The sequence below is a fragment of the Acartia tonsa genome, chromosome 9 (genome assembly GCF_053477335.1).
Source record: "Acartia tonsa isolate MP-2025a chromosome 9, ASM5347733v1, whole genome shotgun sequence".
NCBI lineage: Eukaryota > Metazoa > Arthropoda > Copepoda > Calanoida > Acartiidae > Acartia > Acartia tonsa.
In genome coordinates this window covers 2274371-2292850 of record NC_137268.1, presented here as the reverse complement: position 1 = coordinate 2292850, position 18480 = coordinate 2274371, and the positions used below count along the sequence as shown (strand labels likewise).

The following is an 18480-nucleotide window of genomic DNA, read 5'->3' as shown; positions in this document are numbered from 1 at the left end:
GAAATAAACAGCCCAATATCCCCCCCCCCCTCCCTGGCGTATATGTAAGCGTACATTGTACATACAAATAATAACAATAAAAATAATAAATAGATGCCAGCTAGCTAGAGAGCCAGCTAAATACATGGTTTTCATACTCTAAGGTTAGGTATTAGATTTACTCTTGTTTTCCTTTTCATGATTATGATATACCTAGGACGATAGATTGATGCAAACCCAAAATCATGATCACGATTTTTAAATCATTGGTGGAAAAGTTTAGGCACTGAATTAAGTCCCCAAAGTTTTAAACAAACGGGAGTAGTGATTATAAAACTTTGGATACAACTATAATTTACAGATTAATGTACATTCTCTCTTTTTTTATACCACATAACATCTGCTTTATTACTAAATTTGTAATTTGTTTGATTTTTTGTGCCTCGCTAGTTATGGATGTTTTCATCCTTGTTTTTCAACCGTTGATAAACTACTCCTTGGATAGAGGAGAGTTAAGTGAAGTGAATATATTTGATTATTACTCTGACAATCCTCTCACAATAACAAAATGTAAACAGAACGCCTTCTAATCACTCTAGCGGCGTCTACATAAATAAAAGGACATTCAGTCGTTGGTTTTTTTTATGATTTTTTTAAATTCTTCAAAATATTTTTTTTCTTACTTTTTTTAGGGAGTGACATACCCTCAATAATTGATATATATGTAATACAGGCTTCTGTAAATCTGATGTACCAGCCGTTTTCAGGATCTTATGTGACACACATAGACATAACATAAGCATACTTAATATGATAATAGGCTGTTTTCTGCATATACTAAAATGATTAATAAATGACACAATTTCCTTATTAAACAATAGAAGAAAAGATTTAGGAAATAAATTTTAGAAAAAAATGAAAAAAAAACAATCACTGAATAGTCTCTTTAATATTTAATGATCTTCAGATGTGAGGGAATAAAAATATGTATGGGAGAAAATATTAAAAGGCATTATCATCAATTAAGTCAAGAGAATTTTTCTCAATCTCTCTCTCTATTTAGTTTAGGTTCTATTAGGACTTCATAGTCCTTGCTTTAAGATTTAAGTTTAAAACTATCATTGGCATTGAGAAAAAATTTGACTAAGGATGATTTCAAAGAAAATTGTTAAACATTTAAACATGCTGTTTTAGATATCTTCAGAAACACACTCTGCCTGCCCATCCAACTATTTCAAATATATTTTATTGAAAGGGAAAAAGGATAATATACTTGTACATTAGGATATACAAGTTGGAAGGAATTTTAATGTTAGAGGGAGATTTGAAATCTGCATCAAATTTTAAGGATTTTTTTTATAAAATTAGTTTTTTGTATAATTCTTTATCTAAAAGCGGAAATACAATTTAAGTTCATAAACTTTGACCAATAGGTTAGGTGGATTGGAAACTACCTGCGCTCCAATTGGTTAAATGATGTGCGACACTTAAGCTTCTCCAATCAGAGCGTAGATAATTTTTAATCCACCAATCACAGATGACAAAATTAATTAACTTGAATTGTATTTCCGCTTTTAGATAAAGAATTATACAAAAACCAAATTTTAAAAAAATCGTTAAAATTTAATGCAGTTTTCAAATCTCCCTCTATCATTAAAATTCTTTCCAACTTATATACATATATATCTTATTGTACATTAAGAGATATAAGTTTTCCGGAATTTTAATGTAGGGAGTAGATTTGAAATCTGCATCAAATTTTATGGATTTTTTTATAAAATTCGTTTTTTGTAAAATTCTTTATCTAAAAGCGAAAATACATTTTAAGTTTATTAATTTTGACCAATAGGATAGGTGGATTTTAAACTACCTGCGCTCTAATTGGTTGAATGATGTACGACATCCAATCAGAGCGCAGATTTTTTAAATCCACCAATCACAGATGCCAAAATTAATTAACTTAATTTGTATTTCCGCTTTTAGATAAAGAATTATAGAAAAAACGAATTTTATAAAAAATCCTTAAAATTTGATGCAGATTTCAAATCTACTCCCTACATTAAAATTCCATAGAGTGATCAAAACAGTTTAATTAAACATGTTATTTTTATTTGATAAGTCCAATACACAGTGTTTCATGTCAAGAACAATCTTCAGTTAGATAAATAAAAATACATGATGCTTTAATGAGCATAAATTCTATACTGTTTATTAAAAACAAAAGATGATTTTTTTCTTGCAGTGGAGGTAAGGAACGAGTGGGGGGGGGGGGTAATTTTGCATAATAAAAAGGGAAAGAAGTGAGGTATTTAAATTTTAGCATTTAAACTATGACTAATGTTTCTTATTTAACACATAAAAAGGCAATATGTACTTTGTAGTAATGAATATTATGCATGATATATATAAAAAAATTGCTATGATATGGCCATATAAGGTTAAGTTTGGTCCAGTAAGTACTTTTTTCGATGTATGCAGTGGTTGAAGACTTCATTTCTCATGTTGAGTGATGTTGTGGTTGATTTTGAAGCATGGGCAATGGAAACACATTCTGTCAGGCATAATTGGCATTTCTTGAAGTTTTGGTTGTAAGTCGTTGCAAGGGCTTTTATTGACCATTTTAGGCTGTGTGGCTTGTTCTGTTCTTTAAGCTTTGAAATGCAGTCAGAAAGCTTGGTACCATTGTTGTTGTGTCTAAATGAGTGTAAGTGTTTGTAGTATCTGTTTTTAAAAGGTCCAGATGACAGCCCTATATATTGGTATTTAGTTTGGTTTGTTTCATCTGTGACAAGGGCTTTGTATACTAAACTTTCTGTAAGGCATTTTCCATCCAGGGGGCAATCTTGTGGATTCCTACAGTTGCAACCCTTTTCTGTAGGTAGGTTTGATTCACCCAGTAGTTTTTTGTTATGGCTTTGGATTATACTTCCCATGTTAGCCATTGTTGAATATGAAACTTTCAATGTGTTTCTGTTGTAGTATTTGTGAAGTGGTGAGTTTTTTGGGAAGTGTTTGTCAACTAGCTTTAAGAACTCCTTGGCAATGTTAGTTTTTACTGCAGAGTTGTATGGAGGATTGAACCAAATTACTTTCCTTTTTCTGTTCTTTGGCAAAGTGTTTCGATTTTGTTGTTGTTGTTTGTATGTTAAAGTATGCTTGTAACCTGAGGCTTTTAAAGCTTTTTCATACTTGGCTTTCTCTGATTCAAAAATCGTTTGATTACTTGATAGCTCAGAAATTCTGTTTTCTATCATATTGGGAAGTTGTTTGATTACATTAGCAGGGTGACATGACTTTGTGTTAATGTAACATGGAGGATTTGTTTCTTTCCTGAATGGTTTGTGTGTTCCATTGTTAAGGTTTAAAGTTGTGTCTAAAAAATTCACAACTTTTATGCATATGTTTGTGGTTATTTGAAAGCCAAGTGATTTAAAATGTTGGGTGACTTTTTTCTTCAAACTTTCGGCGCCTGGGCCACTCAAATTTGTCACTGCTAGTCCATCATCCCTGTATAGGCCAATATATTGTTGGGGTATGAGGTTTTCTAGGCCATTGAGAAGGAAAAGGCCAACAAGTTCAGCAACCTCTGCTGAATCATAACTGCCCATAGCAACATCAAATTTTTCGCCTTTCTTTTTAACCCATGCTTCACCATCAGAAAATAAGAATGTTTGTCTAGAATGCATGAAGATATCTACTTCATCTTGGTTGATACAGGTATGTTGTTTAGCAAAATTAATTGCTTTTAAGAGGGTTTCTTTGGAAATACTTGGATAGAATGATTCAATATCAAATTGAAAGAATGTAAGGCTTTGTTTGTTGTTTAGTTCTTTAAACCAATTTAGAGCCTCTTTTGTGCTAGACCATTGGTTTGAACCGGTTTTGGCTTTGATTTCTTTGTTGACTTTTGCCAGGATGTGTTTGCTTATTTTTCCAATCTCAGTTTTTGAAGGATTAATTAGTCTGCATTTGATCCGACCAGGAAAGTCTTCTTTATGGTCTTTGATTGTTATAAAGCTTGATGTGTCTGAAAGAATTTCAGCTTTTTTAGCCACATCAAATTTATTGGCTAAAGTTTTTGCCTCTAGGTTAGTGTTGTTCACCTCATTTATATTTACTTTCTTGTAATCCTTAGTTATGTTGTTCAGAAGTTGGTTCTTATACTGGGCTAAATTCATCTTGTATAAATTAGCTGTTTTGTCTGCACTAACTATTATGTCGGGTGAGTTTCTTATTATATTGCAGTCATTTTTGAGGCGTTTTTGAAACTCATTTGTTTGTGGACGATATTTTATGTTTGAAATTAACTTAACAAGGTCTTCTTTGAATGGTTTTAATTCGAAGGCCTCCTTATACAATGGAATAGAAAAGTTTGATCTAAGGCCAAAAGAAGGTTTATGTATATTTGTTTGGTTTGTGCATCTGGCCCAGTGGTTAAAAGAAAGATTTTTGGCAAAGTTCTGCAGTCTAAAAGCTACTTCCTTCTCGTACTTAAACCTTGAGGGAACAGGTATATTCTTTAAAGAATAATCAAGGATGATCCTGTCCATGGCCATTGTTGTTACTGTGTTTGATAAGTTTCTTGTTGATAAGAGAGCTCCACCCAGAATTATGAGGAGCAATGTGTATAAATGATCACAAGAATAACTAGAGTGCTCGATATTTAATCACTTAATAGAGCTTATAACATAGAGTGATCAAAACAGTTTAATTAAACATGTTATTTTTATTTGATAAGTCCAATACACAGTGTTTCATGTCAAGAACAATCTTCAGTTAGATAAATAAAAATACATGATGCTTTAATGAGCATAAATTCTATACTGTTTATTAAAAACAAAAGATGATTTTTTTCTTGCAGTGGAGGTAAGGAACGAGTGGGGGGGGGGGGGTAATTTTGCATAATAAAAAGGGAAAGAAGTGAGGTATTTAAATTTTAGCATTTAAACTATGACTAATGTTTCTTATTTAACACATAAAAAGGCAATATGTACTTTGTAGTAATGAAAACTTATATCTCTTATTGTACATAATAATATTTATGTCAGTTTGAATTTAGCAAAGCATTCGACAAAAAATTGTTAATACTTGGATCTTACACCAGATTATCGAGTACTCTAATAAAGTGAAACTTGTAGCGAGGCAAGATAATGTTCGACCCCCCCCCCTTTACACTCCATCCCCTCCCCTTATAGTGAATGAACAAACTGACCAATAAATAATGTTCATGGTAGCAACCTAAATTAATGACAATTTTTCTCTTGTCATAATATTTTCTACATCCATGGGGTTACCAAATTATTTGCAATTTTAAGGTTTCTTGTTGGTCGGTTGAGGTTTTCAAAACCCCCTAACTTGATAGATTCTTCATTTTAGAAAAGCTTTGCTTAGGTACGGGGATGGTTTTAGACTATTTTTTATGTACCTTATGCCCGATGCATCTGCTGGATTAAAAAAATAATATTTTTTCCCTTTCTAAATATTCGAAAATCAAGCTTAGTTTTATTAAAATCGAAGCTTTCTTATAATGAAGGTTGGTCCATTCGTCCGTACGTCACAAACAGTTAACTCTTTTCGTTAATTTAAACAAGTTAGAATTGTCCTATCGAGTCCAAACTTTGCATGGTGATTCCTGTAGTAAGTAGTTAGGTACCACTCAAAAAGCGTAGCAACTCAATAATAGTTTCCAGAATGTCCGTACGTCCATTTTAATTATGTTGATTTTTAACTTTTTTTTCAACAAATTTTTATGTGATATAATTATCCGATTGTGCTGATTTTTGGAATACTGATTCCTAGGACAACAAAGTACAATGTTATAAGCGAAGCATCTCTATAATCAAGTCCTAATAACGTCAGTATGTCCTTAAACAATATCATTTATTTAAGCAGTTTTTCAACAAATTATCTTACAATTTGTTTCGATCTTATACATCTATATTATGATTATTTAGTTCTGATACTCTACAAGTGTTAATGTTCGTTTGTCCTACCGTTTCAGAGCTTCGCTTTTATGGATGTTGTCATCCTTGTTTGTATATGAAATATATGACAATCCTGCGAATAACAGTAAACTTAAATCAATTTATATAGATTTATTTGGCAACGTTAGAAACAGTCTTACAAAATTATATCAATTATTAGCAAATATTTATAGAGTAGCTGCGCTACTACAATTTAGGAAAATTGTAAATTTACGTAAAATATTTCACAGAATATAACAATTTTAACATAATTTTATAGAAAAAAATTGCAATATAAATAATTATACAAATTAATTTTAAATTCAGGTAATGCTCATTTTTGTAAATTTATAATTATTGATGTAAATTTATTTGACTTGAAATTGACTAGAAATGATTTTTCAAATTAAAGATAAATTTCAAATTAAGAAAACAGTTTGACCAATGAGATTGTTCATGATATTGCCACGTTACTTGGATTCAACCAATGGTGTGCGGCAGCTGCTGTGGCATAATGATGATGCGCAGCTGCGGCAGCCGCTGCCGAAGTGTCTTTGGCGCCAAAATTATAAAAACCACTGCCGCCATATTGGCGGTTTGATGTGGTCGCATCTTGTGGGCTTGGTGTGTTAGAGTAGTCTAATTCGCCGTTGATACTGCCATTGCTGCGAGCCCTGCTGCCGTCAAAAGACGTGAGTAGTGGCAGCATGTTTTCTGTTGCTGACAGCTGCTGACTATTGCCGCCATTATACAGTCCATTTTCTTTTTTCAATGTTGTAACAGTTTCAGTAGAATTAATTCTGGTAGCCAATCTGTTATTATTATGCTCCAAGCCGGGACTTCTGAGATGTGCGTCTGTTGATCGGCAGGGTGGCGATGGAGACGCCGGAACTCCGCCGTTCTCCATTTTATTCGCCGACAATCCTTCGTATTGCAATTTTGGTGGAGATGGAAGAATATTGGAGGTAGAATTGTAGTCAAGATTCTTTAAAGCCTCGAGGCTGCTGCTGGTGTGGCCAGAATTATTATTATTCTGTGCACTTATGTCACGAGCCATTATCATGCTGTTTGTGTACGTGTCGTACATTGATTGTGTGTTGGCGGGGGAGGTTCCATACATGCTCGACATTACAGACGAGTAGCTGGGGGTGTTCCAGGCCGCGTAGGCCGGGGATGCGGCTGAATATGCGGTGAATGGCGGATTGTATGTGGGGTTGGAAGCGGTTGGTGAGCTTACGGCTGGCGGTGGCGGTAGAAATGGCAACCGGGCGTAGCTACCGGCGGAACTTTGGTGAAACCCACTGCCGCCGTATGGGCTAGCAGTGTTGAACAGTCCGCTGAAGTCAGTTGCATACTTATAGCCGCCAACGGCGGACAAACTAGGATCAAGACCTTGGCACAGCTGCATAAGTGCATGGAAATCAAACTTGTATGTGTACCTTTTACCATGCACCTTTTTCATTATGTTTTTGTCATAATAATATCGCAGCGCGCGCGACATCTTGTCATAATTCATGTTCGGTTTCGACTTGCGTTCGCCCCACTTCCGAGCAACTTCGTCGGGATCCGAGAGCTTGAATTCGCCGGCGGTTCCTTCCCATGATATGATGGCGATATTGGCGGTATCGGCCAACAATTCCAGCAGAAACTGCCACAGTTGAATTTGTCCGGTGGGGGTTGATTGTGCAGCTGCGACGGCGGCATGAGCATGACTTGCGGCAACAGCGAGGCTGGCTTGACTTGCGGTCAACATGCTCGTATACGGGTCTGAAAAAGAAAAGTTTCATAAGTTTACTTTTAAAGTTATCTATGTTGTTATAATTTGGAGCTCGACTTTTTTTTAGTAAAACAAAGTTTTTTTACTTCAACTTTATTTTTAACTTACTATATTATTATCTTCTTAAAGATTTCATTTAAGAATGAAGTAAAAAATGTTGTTTTACCATAAAATATTTCTATACTGAGATTTTAGAAAATTTTGAGTGTGTAAATCTGAAATTATTTTCAGTAGCTATAGATTTTTAAAATATCTATTGTCAATTTTGTTTTACTTGGATTAAAATATTGTTTTAAAAGTAAAATAGAAAGAGAAAGACTAATTCTAAACTTTGATTAGAATTTTATTATAAATAATTTATTTTTTCATTTCAATTATTATATGCTTATTATTTGCTTCTATACTTAAAGAAAAATTAGTAGATTTTATTTAATTATAAATGTTCATACTTTTCCCTGTTTTAAGCTTTATAGATCAACAATAAAAATAAAGTTCTTACCGTGATTTTGAAGTTCATGTTTGAGGGAATAATTAGCAGGATCTGTCCAGGATCCACCTTTTCTGGAGCTTCCAGATTGACCTGTGCCCGCTGAAAGACTGCTATTTCTGTAGATCATATTTGTTTTATGAGATTTCACAATTTTGTGTTATTCATAAAATTGTTTTGATGTTAGAATCACAGATTATTCTAAACACTTTAAGATTATAGTTACTTTAACCTAAGCGATAATGTTTTGTTATCTAGGTTTAAGATAATAATTAATGCTGTTGCAAGTTGTTGTAAAAAGATGTGCGGCTGTGGTTTATGTAGTTGTAGTTCTGGTTGTTGCTTCCCGGAAATGCATACTGCTTCCTTCCTTCCTTGGGATTATATCTTGGGTATGTGTATGTACACTCTCACTCTGCCAAAAGAAACTTTGACTAAGGCTCGCAATATCTCCCAGAGGGGCGATCAGCAGAAATAGAGGGGGGGCGACGGAGAATTTTTGTAAGGGCACGAGGAAAGAGAGAAGGCTTGCAACCACCGGAAGAGAGCCCTCGTAGTTGACTGACTGTCCTCTGTGTGTGTGTAGGGGGTTGGATTATTTTGGGTGTGTGTGTGATTCTCCGTCTGATGCGCTCAGCTTCCGGCGGACCCCGGAGACGGACCGGAGGTGTGCACGCAAACGACAAAAAAAATCCGCCAATTTTAAACTTGATACAAAAAATTTAGAAAGAATTTAGTTTCAAATAATTAAACTATGAGAAAAACTTTAATCTCCAAATATAATTCCTTGTTAAATTTTCATATACATTCTACAAAAATGGATTCTAACGAGATTTTAATCAATGCAAAAAGCAATTTGAAGCAATAAAAACAAAAAACAAATTTATAGTTTAATAGGAAACATTATTTGGAATAGCTGAAAGCAAAAGATGAAGGCATATGAAGGTAGTCCTTTGGTACAATATTCCCAGAAAATAATACTTTTAAAGTTTTTTTTTACAATAATGTAAGAATGTCAATATAGGGGGAATTCCCTGAAATTTACTTTCCCCTTTCTTGTAAATATTCCCTTCATCCCACACGTTGTTGGGGAATATTAGGGGTATGGAGCTGTATGAGGGGACGGAAGGAAGGAAGGAAGGAAGGAAAGAGGGGCCTTCGTGCAGTTCCGGAGATATCATTCTGCATTCCCCTTTTTCTCTTCCCTTCCCATTCCTCTTGATATTCCCCTCCCCGTATAACTTATACTATAATCAGTAGCGTGTTGCAAAAAATTCACGGATTTATTTTTAGAATACAACAGTTTTTATTTTTGCTTTTCATTTTTCATAGTGTTATTTTCCTTATATAAAAGAAACAGAATGTTAGTGAGTCTACGTGTACCAAAGGATCTCGCTAACCGCTGACCAAATATTGATTTCCTTTTCAGTGAAACTTCTCCAAGGTCCTGGAAAAAATATACTCCCTCCTCAAATTTTTTTTGAAATCATAGTTAAAAGTATTTGAAAAAATAAAATTAACTCTTCTGAAGATTAAAATTATTGGTTGACAGGTTTGGCCACTATTGGTTTGAAAAAAACAACCAAAATTTAATTAAAGGATCCCAAATTTTGAGCCAACAAATGTGATAACGTTAGATAAAACTTTGGGTACCAGTATAATCTATAATCCAATATCGCCTTCCTTCCTGCAAATTACATAAAGCTAGTGTAAATCAACAATTATAGCTATTTTGATACTCTCTAATAGATTCAGCCCTTGGCCAATTTTGGCGGCAAATCCCCCACCCCCCCCTCTCTCTCTCTCTCTCTCTCTCTCTCTCTTTCCCTTCTATTTCTCTATTTATCTTCTCTACTTTTATATTAAGGTCATTTCTTAATCTCTCTCTCTATCTAGCTATCTCTCTCACTCTCTCTCACTCTCTCTAGCTCTCTCTCTCTCTCTCTCTCTCACCCTCTTTAATTTTTTAGCTCTGATAAAAAGTAGAAAATGTATAAAACTGAAAGTCATGAATGAACAATTAAAGAATATATTTGCGAATTCTGATATATAAATGATAAAAATATAAAATATATAAATATTTTTAAATAATATACATAGTAACACAACAATACACTGTATCATGGGTGTTGGTAACAAAAGATCTCACAGTTTGATGGTATGGTGTGGTTTTCTCAACAACTATTCAAGATAGATATTTAGAATTTAGTTTGAAGATTCTCTATACCAACAAGCATCCAGAATATAACTCATTTCTGTCCGCTATGATCTCGTAAACGGCCCTTCTGATTGTTCAACCAGTTTTAGGATAGTCTAATGTTGGTCAAGGGCATATTTATGTTTTTTTTTGGGGTATTATATTAAAAAAAAGTTATATGTTTACAAAAAGATGAGAACATACATAGAAGCAAAGCTCTAAAATCAAACGAAAGGACAAACGAACATTAACTCCTGTAGAATCTCAAAATATAATTGCAAAATATTGATTTAAAAATATCACAAAATTCGAATTTTTTTTTGAAAATTGATAAATTGTTTTAGGGCAAACTCACATTTTTAGGACTTGATTAGAGAGATGCTATCCTTAAAATATTTTGCCTTATTTTCCCAGAAATCATTGTTCCAAAAATAAGATGAATAGAATAATTTTTCTAAACAAATTTTTAGTCAAAAAAGTTTAAAATGAACGTACTGACTTTCTAGTAGTTGATATGCTTATCCCAACTGTTGTAGAAATAATCATACAAAAGTTGAAATCGATAGGACAATTCTAATATGCCTAATTTAACAAAATAAGTTACGTATAGACTTAAAACAAATAACATATGTAATGTAAATGATTTTAATTACTGAAGAAACCATTGTTATTATAAATAGCAGCTGATACAATAGAATTCAACATGGAAATGAAAACATAAAAGTTTTCCTATTCATCAGAAATAAATGAAGAATTTAATTTGTCTATAATTTAATTTTTAATATAAGTCTTTATTTATAAATTTGTCGGTAGTTTATCTGTCTTTGATCTTTTAAGATCATTAAAGGTTTCTTATTAGTGTTGGGGCATGTTTTACTCTACTTTTCTACGGCAGGGGTTTCCTCAACTAATTACAGGTTGACGTATTGAAGCAATCTAAAGCGACAAGACATTAGATATGAAATTTATGTACCGCCCAATTATAATAAACACAATTACCTCTTTTGAGTATTAAAAAGTTTTTGAGCCAAACGAACCAGTTTTAATTAAAAATCAAAAGTTCCTACACTCCCTTATTTATTCTAAAAAATCCAACTTTTGTTAATTTACTAATGAATTTGTCCGTGAGCTTTCATAGTAAGCTAGCTTACAAAATAAAACAAATACAAACAAGTGAAATTTTAATTAAAACATATTGATTTCATCAATGGATATATTATTACCTGGATGTTACACCAGATTTTCATGTTTCTTAATATAATAAAATGAAACTTGTAGCTGGCTAAAATAACGTTTCCCTCCCCATCCCATCCTATCCTACTGGATGAACGAACTGACTAATGAAAAAAGTCCATGTAAGTCACCTAGATTAACGACAATTTTTCCCCTGTCATAATATCCACGTATATTCTACATCCATTATTTCATCAAAGCAACTAGGAAAGTAAATGTTGATGATCAATCTGTTTAACCTGGAGCCCTTAAATTGACAATAAATATGGAAAGTCTAGATGATCAATTATGTATTTTAACCAATTGGAACACAGTGTAGTAACAATCTGACCTCATTATTGTATAAAAATTCTACACCAACAGTAAAACTTCGTTATGGATTGGTATATAAACAAAAAACCGTCTGCTAGACATTCCTTTTTAAGTTGGACTGTTTATAGTGTCTGATTTACCATCTAAGGTAATAAATCTATCAATATTTTATATTATTGATTATAACAAATTTATTTTAAATGGACAAAGTAAATCTTTTGTATTTGATCTGTTAATTCCTATATCAATGTGGCATAATTTTAAAGGCATAGCATATAAGAAGTATATACGTTTACTTTGTATATTTTGGATTTTAACAGACTTAAAACAAAATGATAGGGTATTTAAAATTTGTTATATTTTTTTTGATTATTTCTAATTGAACTTTTAAGGATATTGCCATCCTTGTCTTTTTGTAAAAAGAAAATTAATAAAAAGAAGACTTAAAAATATAATTGTTAATTAAACAATTGATTGAATTCAATTAATTTTGTTTTTACTTTTAGATATTTTTCAATGTTATATTTTATTTCTTAAATTATTTTAAGAATAGAATTAGATATATATAACCTAAGACCTAATTAAAGACAAAATAGCCTGAAACTATATCTGGAACTATATGATTCTATCGTAAAATGGAGAACTCTTTCAAAACCATCAGATAAAAATGCTTCATGAATTTTTTTACCTATACTTAGTTCATTTTAAAGGAATGATTTTTAAATGTAAATGTTCTAAAATAATGCCTTTAAACAAAAGTAATATCTATTCTACATATAAATGACTCAGATTATTTTGTAGGAATATAGGGAATGGTGGTACATTTGCTAATATAATGTATGGCGCTTTCCTTCAAAAGATTAAGACCACATAACACCCCCTCCCTCATGTTTGATATAATTTTAGATTTAGGGGGGAGGGTAGTTTTCACAAAGGAGATTTGTAGGTTTTTACCCTAGGGTTAGGTTAGGATCGATATAAGGGAGCCCCGTAAGGTTTCAGCATTTTAATTTTGATCGACTCAGCGAAGTACTTGGAGACCCTCCCACTCTCATTCCTATTTTCAGTGGTCAAGAATTTATTTGAGGGAAAACATGCGATTTTGGAGGATTTTTCACAAAATATTTTAGCGAGCATCACTAATTTTAGTGAGGCAGTGAGTCAAAAAGTTTTTTTTTAAGAATCCACCTCTCATGAATAATATACTCCTGTTCCTAAAACTGTCAATATTAAATTTTAGTGATCAATGTCAACTATATTGCTTTAATATAAAGTGGGCGTGGCTTACTTAAATCAACATGAAAGGTTTCTGCATTCAAGAGCTTATTTAGCAAAAATATAACTTTCCATTTACCCCTGCGGGAATCTCTAACCCCGTGTCAATCTGCCTGCTAAAATCAAAGCACCTGCCCGACGTTCCTACAAAACGAATATTTGTGCATACAAAAAAAGCACAAATATGGTCGAAAGATAACAGAACCATGATTTAATTACGAATCGTAAGAATTAACTATTGAAGAAGATTTATCATGAATTTAAAAACTAAATAACGAATTTTAAAACAGAGTTTTGTAATTTTCTTCAAATAATTTTTATTATAATAAACAATTATTTTTTTAAATAGGTCAACAAACAAGAAAGTTTTTATCATTTTTGCATAGCGTTTCAAAAATGTGACAAACATACGAATTATAAAGGAACTTCGACGCTAAAAAGCGCTAGAAAGATGTAATGTTTTGCTGTTTTATATGGTAACCCAACCTGCTCTAAATTAACCCTTCATTTTTTACTCTTTAAAAAATTCCCTTTACTATTCCAATTTTATAATTGTTTTTTTACCCTTTTGACATTAACACGTTTAATCCCTTGCTTTTTATCAACCATTCATGATTTTATATTTAGTTAAAAAAGTGAAAAATATTCTAAAAACACATCTTTTAAATTATTATAATAATTATTCATAATTAATGATGTCAAAGATATTTTCAAAGCGAAGCTTTTCAAATTTGGGGTGTGGCTGTGCCTCTGTCTGTTTGTCCCTTTGTCCAGTAAAGGGGGGAGGGTAATCTTTATTTAGAGTTCATGAAAATCTGGTGCAACATCCAAGTAATAACATCAATTTGTAAATTTGGAAAACGACTTTAACCTTCAAATTTACAATCCCTGAAAAAAAAATAGTTAAATATCTAATACAATTTTTTATTTATAATTTTTGTCCGTGTTAATAATTAAATATTTTGCATGTTTCTCTTGGCTATTTCCTGGAGTAACTATTTGTAATACAGAGGGAGGGAAGAGACATTGGAAACTGAAATTAAACTGGTTAAAACCACATTATCGTATTCGTTGGCTAAAAACTAATTGAATTTTGATTCAAGGACCTCTGTAATGCTACCCAAAAATATATATAAACTCAGGTGCAGTTAGCGAACTTGTTAAAAAATCTTGATATGATATTGTTATATAGAATTAAGGAGTATTATAGTGAATAAAAATTATCTAAACGAGAACCTAAGCTTTATTTATTTACATTTTAAAACCATAAAATGTTTATTATCCAGTATTTAAACATGTATAATGTATGTATGTTAGTGTACATTTTAAATCCATTGAATTTTATGCAATAAGAAAAAGATTATGTAGTAAAAAATTAAATTGTACAAAAACTTAGGTTTCCGTTAAAAAAAGATTTTTAATAGTTTACAGGCTTTTTCTTTACAGTGAAGCTTTTTAAAGGTCCAGGTAAGGTTAAAACTATCTTGGGGGAAGGTAAATAACCATCCCAAAGACTTAAAAGTAAGATATATTTATATGTAAATTCGTGTATTTGATTTTAATATCATAAACCTTGTTCTAGCACAAGGACGTCCAATGGAGGCGGTTGGGTATAGGGGTGATTGCCCCCCCCCCCAAAAAAAATGAAAAAGCTTGACTATATGACATAAAGATTACCCCCCTCCCACAATTTTAAATTTTGAATTCCCCCCCCCCCCACTAAAATGAAATAGCTTGGACGCCCTTGTTCCAGCATATTTTGATATTTCAATAAAGATTTTCCCCCCATACCATTTTCATTGTGTATTTTTATATTGCTATTTAAAATAATTCACTTCTTTAAATTGTATATTCCCTTTCTCTATCTCTCTTTCTTTCTTTCAGATTTTTTGTTCTCTCTCTCTCTCTCTCTCTCTCTATCTGTAACTTTTTAACTTTTTCCCATTCTCTCTTTATGGATTTTTGGAAATTCTTGTTTTAAAAATACTCGGCCTTGCTTCCAAAAGTAAATAATCAAAATCTGTAATATTTGTTTTTATTTGGAATGCGGATTTTAAATTCTAATTGATTTCGGAAATACATCTTTAAAAATCACACAGTCAAATATCTAGGCTGCGCCCCCGCCCCTAGGTGCTTTACAATAGAATATAAAATAGCTTAAAACCAACTTTAGATTTATATGAAACTTAAGTAAAAAGCATATGTCAATTGGACCTTCAATTTCCAAGATACTTTACTTCAAACAAACAAAAACCTTAATACTTTATGAAAGAGACTCCACCTCTAGCATCTAAGTGTTCTGTGTCCTAATGGACAGGCAAAAATAGCCTAAAACTTTCTTAAGAATTTGATTTAGTTTTCCTAAAATGGAGAACTTAATTTTAATTTTTGCTTTAAAAAGAAAAGAATTTTTTTTTTTTTTTTGGGGGGGGGGTTGGGAGTGTCCCACCCTCCACGAAAATAGTTATGAACCTTCCCGGGACTTATGAGAAGCTACCCTGTAAAGGAGAATCCGATCGGTTCAGCAGTTAGCAAGATCCTTCGGTACAAACAGACAGACAGACATCGTTCTACTTTGTATAATAGATTAGGATTTTAAAATTTTATTTTGGCTGCGCTACTTACTTACAACTTTGATTTTGTTTGTAAGTTTTGTTTGCTTATGTAATGGATTTATTATTACTTGGATCTTACACCAGATTATCACATACATTAATAAAGTGAAACTCAAGTATTTTGTATATCCATTGCATTGGTTATGTAAATGTTTGTTTATCCCTCATTAATATTATAAACTGACCAAAACAAATATTTACAGTTTATATAATATGGGTTGATCCTTTGATTGGAAGGGGGAGTTGACGTAACCCCCTTACCCTCGCCAACTTTTAGGTTTTAAAAAGAAAAGGAAAAAAATAAGGGTGGGGATAATAGGTATAAACCCTCCCATGGTCTATGCGAAGGAGAATCATATCGGTTCAGCGGTTAGCTAGATTCTTAAGTACAAACAGACAAACAAACATCCTGTTACTTTTACATAATGTTAGACATTTACTGTATAAAGAACTTACTCCATTTTCTCTGCTTCTGTTGGAAATTAGGATCTGATATTTCTTGGTAAGATTCCCTTGATTTATTCATTTGCTTTATGTCTTAACTAGTCTGTCAGTTTTATTCTGTGATTAAAAATCATTATGATTTACTACTTATGGATTCTATCATCCTTATTTTTATAATTATTTTTAGGTTTCATCTTAGTTAGGTGGGCTACTTGATATTTTTGCATATATGAGGAAAATGCAAATAGTCTAAATATATTCATCATAAATATTTGCTTAGGGTTAGGATTAAGAAGATAACTAGAATTATCAAGGATAACTAGAAGAAGAAAAAAAAGGAAGGGGAAGGGACTAAAGAGGAATTAAAACATATTTCAAAGTTACAGGATGTACGTCTGTCTCTCTGTATGTAGCGAAGGATCTCGCATACCGTATAGTGTAAAGCTTATCATAAGTCCAAGTAAAAACTAAAATTGAAAGTGGTCGTTCCATGCAAAAGTCCTCTGGAGGAGATCCTCGATGCGGTCCCAAATTGACCTATTCTTTAATATTTGATATTCATTCATACATATCAAGGACGTTTTTATAAGGAATTTTGAGGGTAAAAAGCAAACTAATATCACAAAATAAAACACAAACAGAAATAAAATTTCCATTATGGCTTCGAAACCGATTAATATCCGTTAGATTAGAACCTGTTCTCAGCCGCCATACTGAATAATCATGTATGCATAGCAGCGTATTGTAGAAATTTTTACGAATAAAAATAATTACATAATTTAAAGATTAGAATAAATATTTAATTTTTCATTTTAATATTTCGATGAGATAAATAACTTTTTCATAATTAACTGTAATTAATAGACATTTCCCCTCAAATTTATAAATTTAAGAAAAAACATACTTTTGATGCTTACTTTAGGTTACGTTAAGACTAGAAGAACCCCGCAGTGATAGTACCTTGTTGGGATAAGGCGCAGAATTTTAAAGCTTCAAATACGTGCATAAAATTTTTTTTTTAATGATAAAAGAAGTTGAAGGGGTTTAAGAAATTGGTTTGAAAGAAAGTACAAAATAATAGAAAGACTGACGTACATGACAACAAGAATGAATTATGAAGTAGCTTCGCTACAAAAAAAATCAATATTTAATTTAAGTTGTAGCAAAAAAAGTTGACATGTTAATCAACTTTATAACAGTGCTCACATGAAACGACAGAATTTTAAATTTTAACGTTGTCTTTTAAGAGCACCTTTGAAATGTTTTAGAAATACAAAACAGCTTGAATATGTATAACTATGATCATGAAATGAATCTGAAAATTGTCAAAACAGTCAGGTATGGTAGGGACATTGGCCTCTAAATATTGGTGGTCCCCAAACTTTTAAAAAATGTAATTTGGAATGTATTTTTAGTCCATTGTCTTATATCTTAGGATCCCTGAAACCTATTGGTCCAGCTATTTAGGTATCTTTAAATTCTGAAATTGATATCTGAAAGTAGAAATGATTTGCTATGGAAACCTTATGGAAAATATTTCAGGGATCGGAAGCCTCACGTAAGCCGCGTGTAAGCCTCAGTGAAATTGTGATTTTATCACAATAAAATTCAGCTGGATGTATAAAACGGCTCTTTAGCAGACAATCCTTCTTTCTGAATTTTTTTTGTCTGCTCACAAGCAGGTTTAAAACTGAGGCTTATGCGCGGCTTACGTGAGGCTTCCGATCCCTGAAATATTTGAATGATTTCATCGAATACGAAATTATTGGTTTTAATGTGTACTAACTAATGTCGATTGCTTTCATAATCTACTATTATACGTGTTTATTTAGACGGTTTATGTGTGTGTGTGCGAGAAAAAGGGAAAATTTAAATTAATAAAAATAAAAAAAGAGTTTTATGAATTTGATAGACAAAGACGATTGAGTTCATAAGCAGCGCAAAAATAGCAAGGTTACGAATTTAACAATAGAACAAAATATTTGACAATCCTAAGAGTTATTTGTCTCGTTTTATTAAATTCTGTTTCCGTTTCCAGAAGCATTTTTTATTAACAGAATTTAAATTTTGAAAAATTGAAATTAAAGTAAATGGAATATAAAAACTAAAATTTAAATTTTTTCTAATTCTATAGAAAAATACGAAACTCTTCAAAAATTTTCAATGCTTTTTTGCTGCTCTATTTAGAGACATAATTA

The 18480-nt window shown here is 32.0% G+C and overlaps 1 protein-coding gene across 1 annotated transcript; it reads right to left on the bottom strand.

Moving 5' to 3' along the window:
- Window positions 1-6059: 6059 nt before the first annotated feature.
- Window positions 6060-8764, bottom strand: LOC145328002 (uncharacterized). The gene is made up of 2 exons (XM_080171535.1): window positions 8219-8764; window positions 6060-7709 (listed from the first exon to the last, which is right to left on the bottom strand). Exons 1-2 carry the CDS (start codon window positions 8334-8336, stop codon window positions 6397-6399), a joined length of 1431 nt encoding a protein of 476 aa, XP_080027661.1. The 5' UTR covers window positions 8337-8764; the 3' UTR covers window positions 6060-6396.
- Window positions 8765-18480: the final 9716 nt, after the last annotated feature.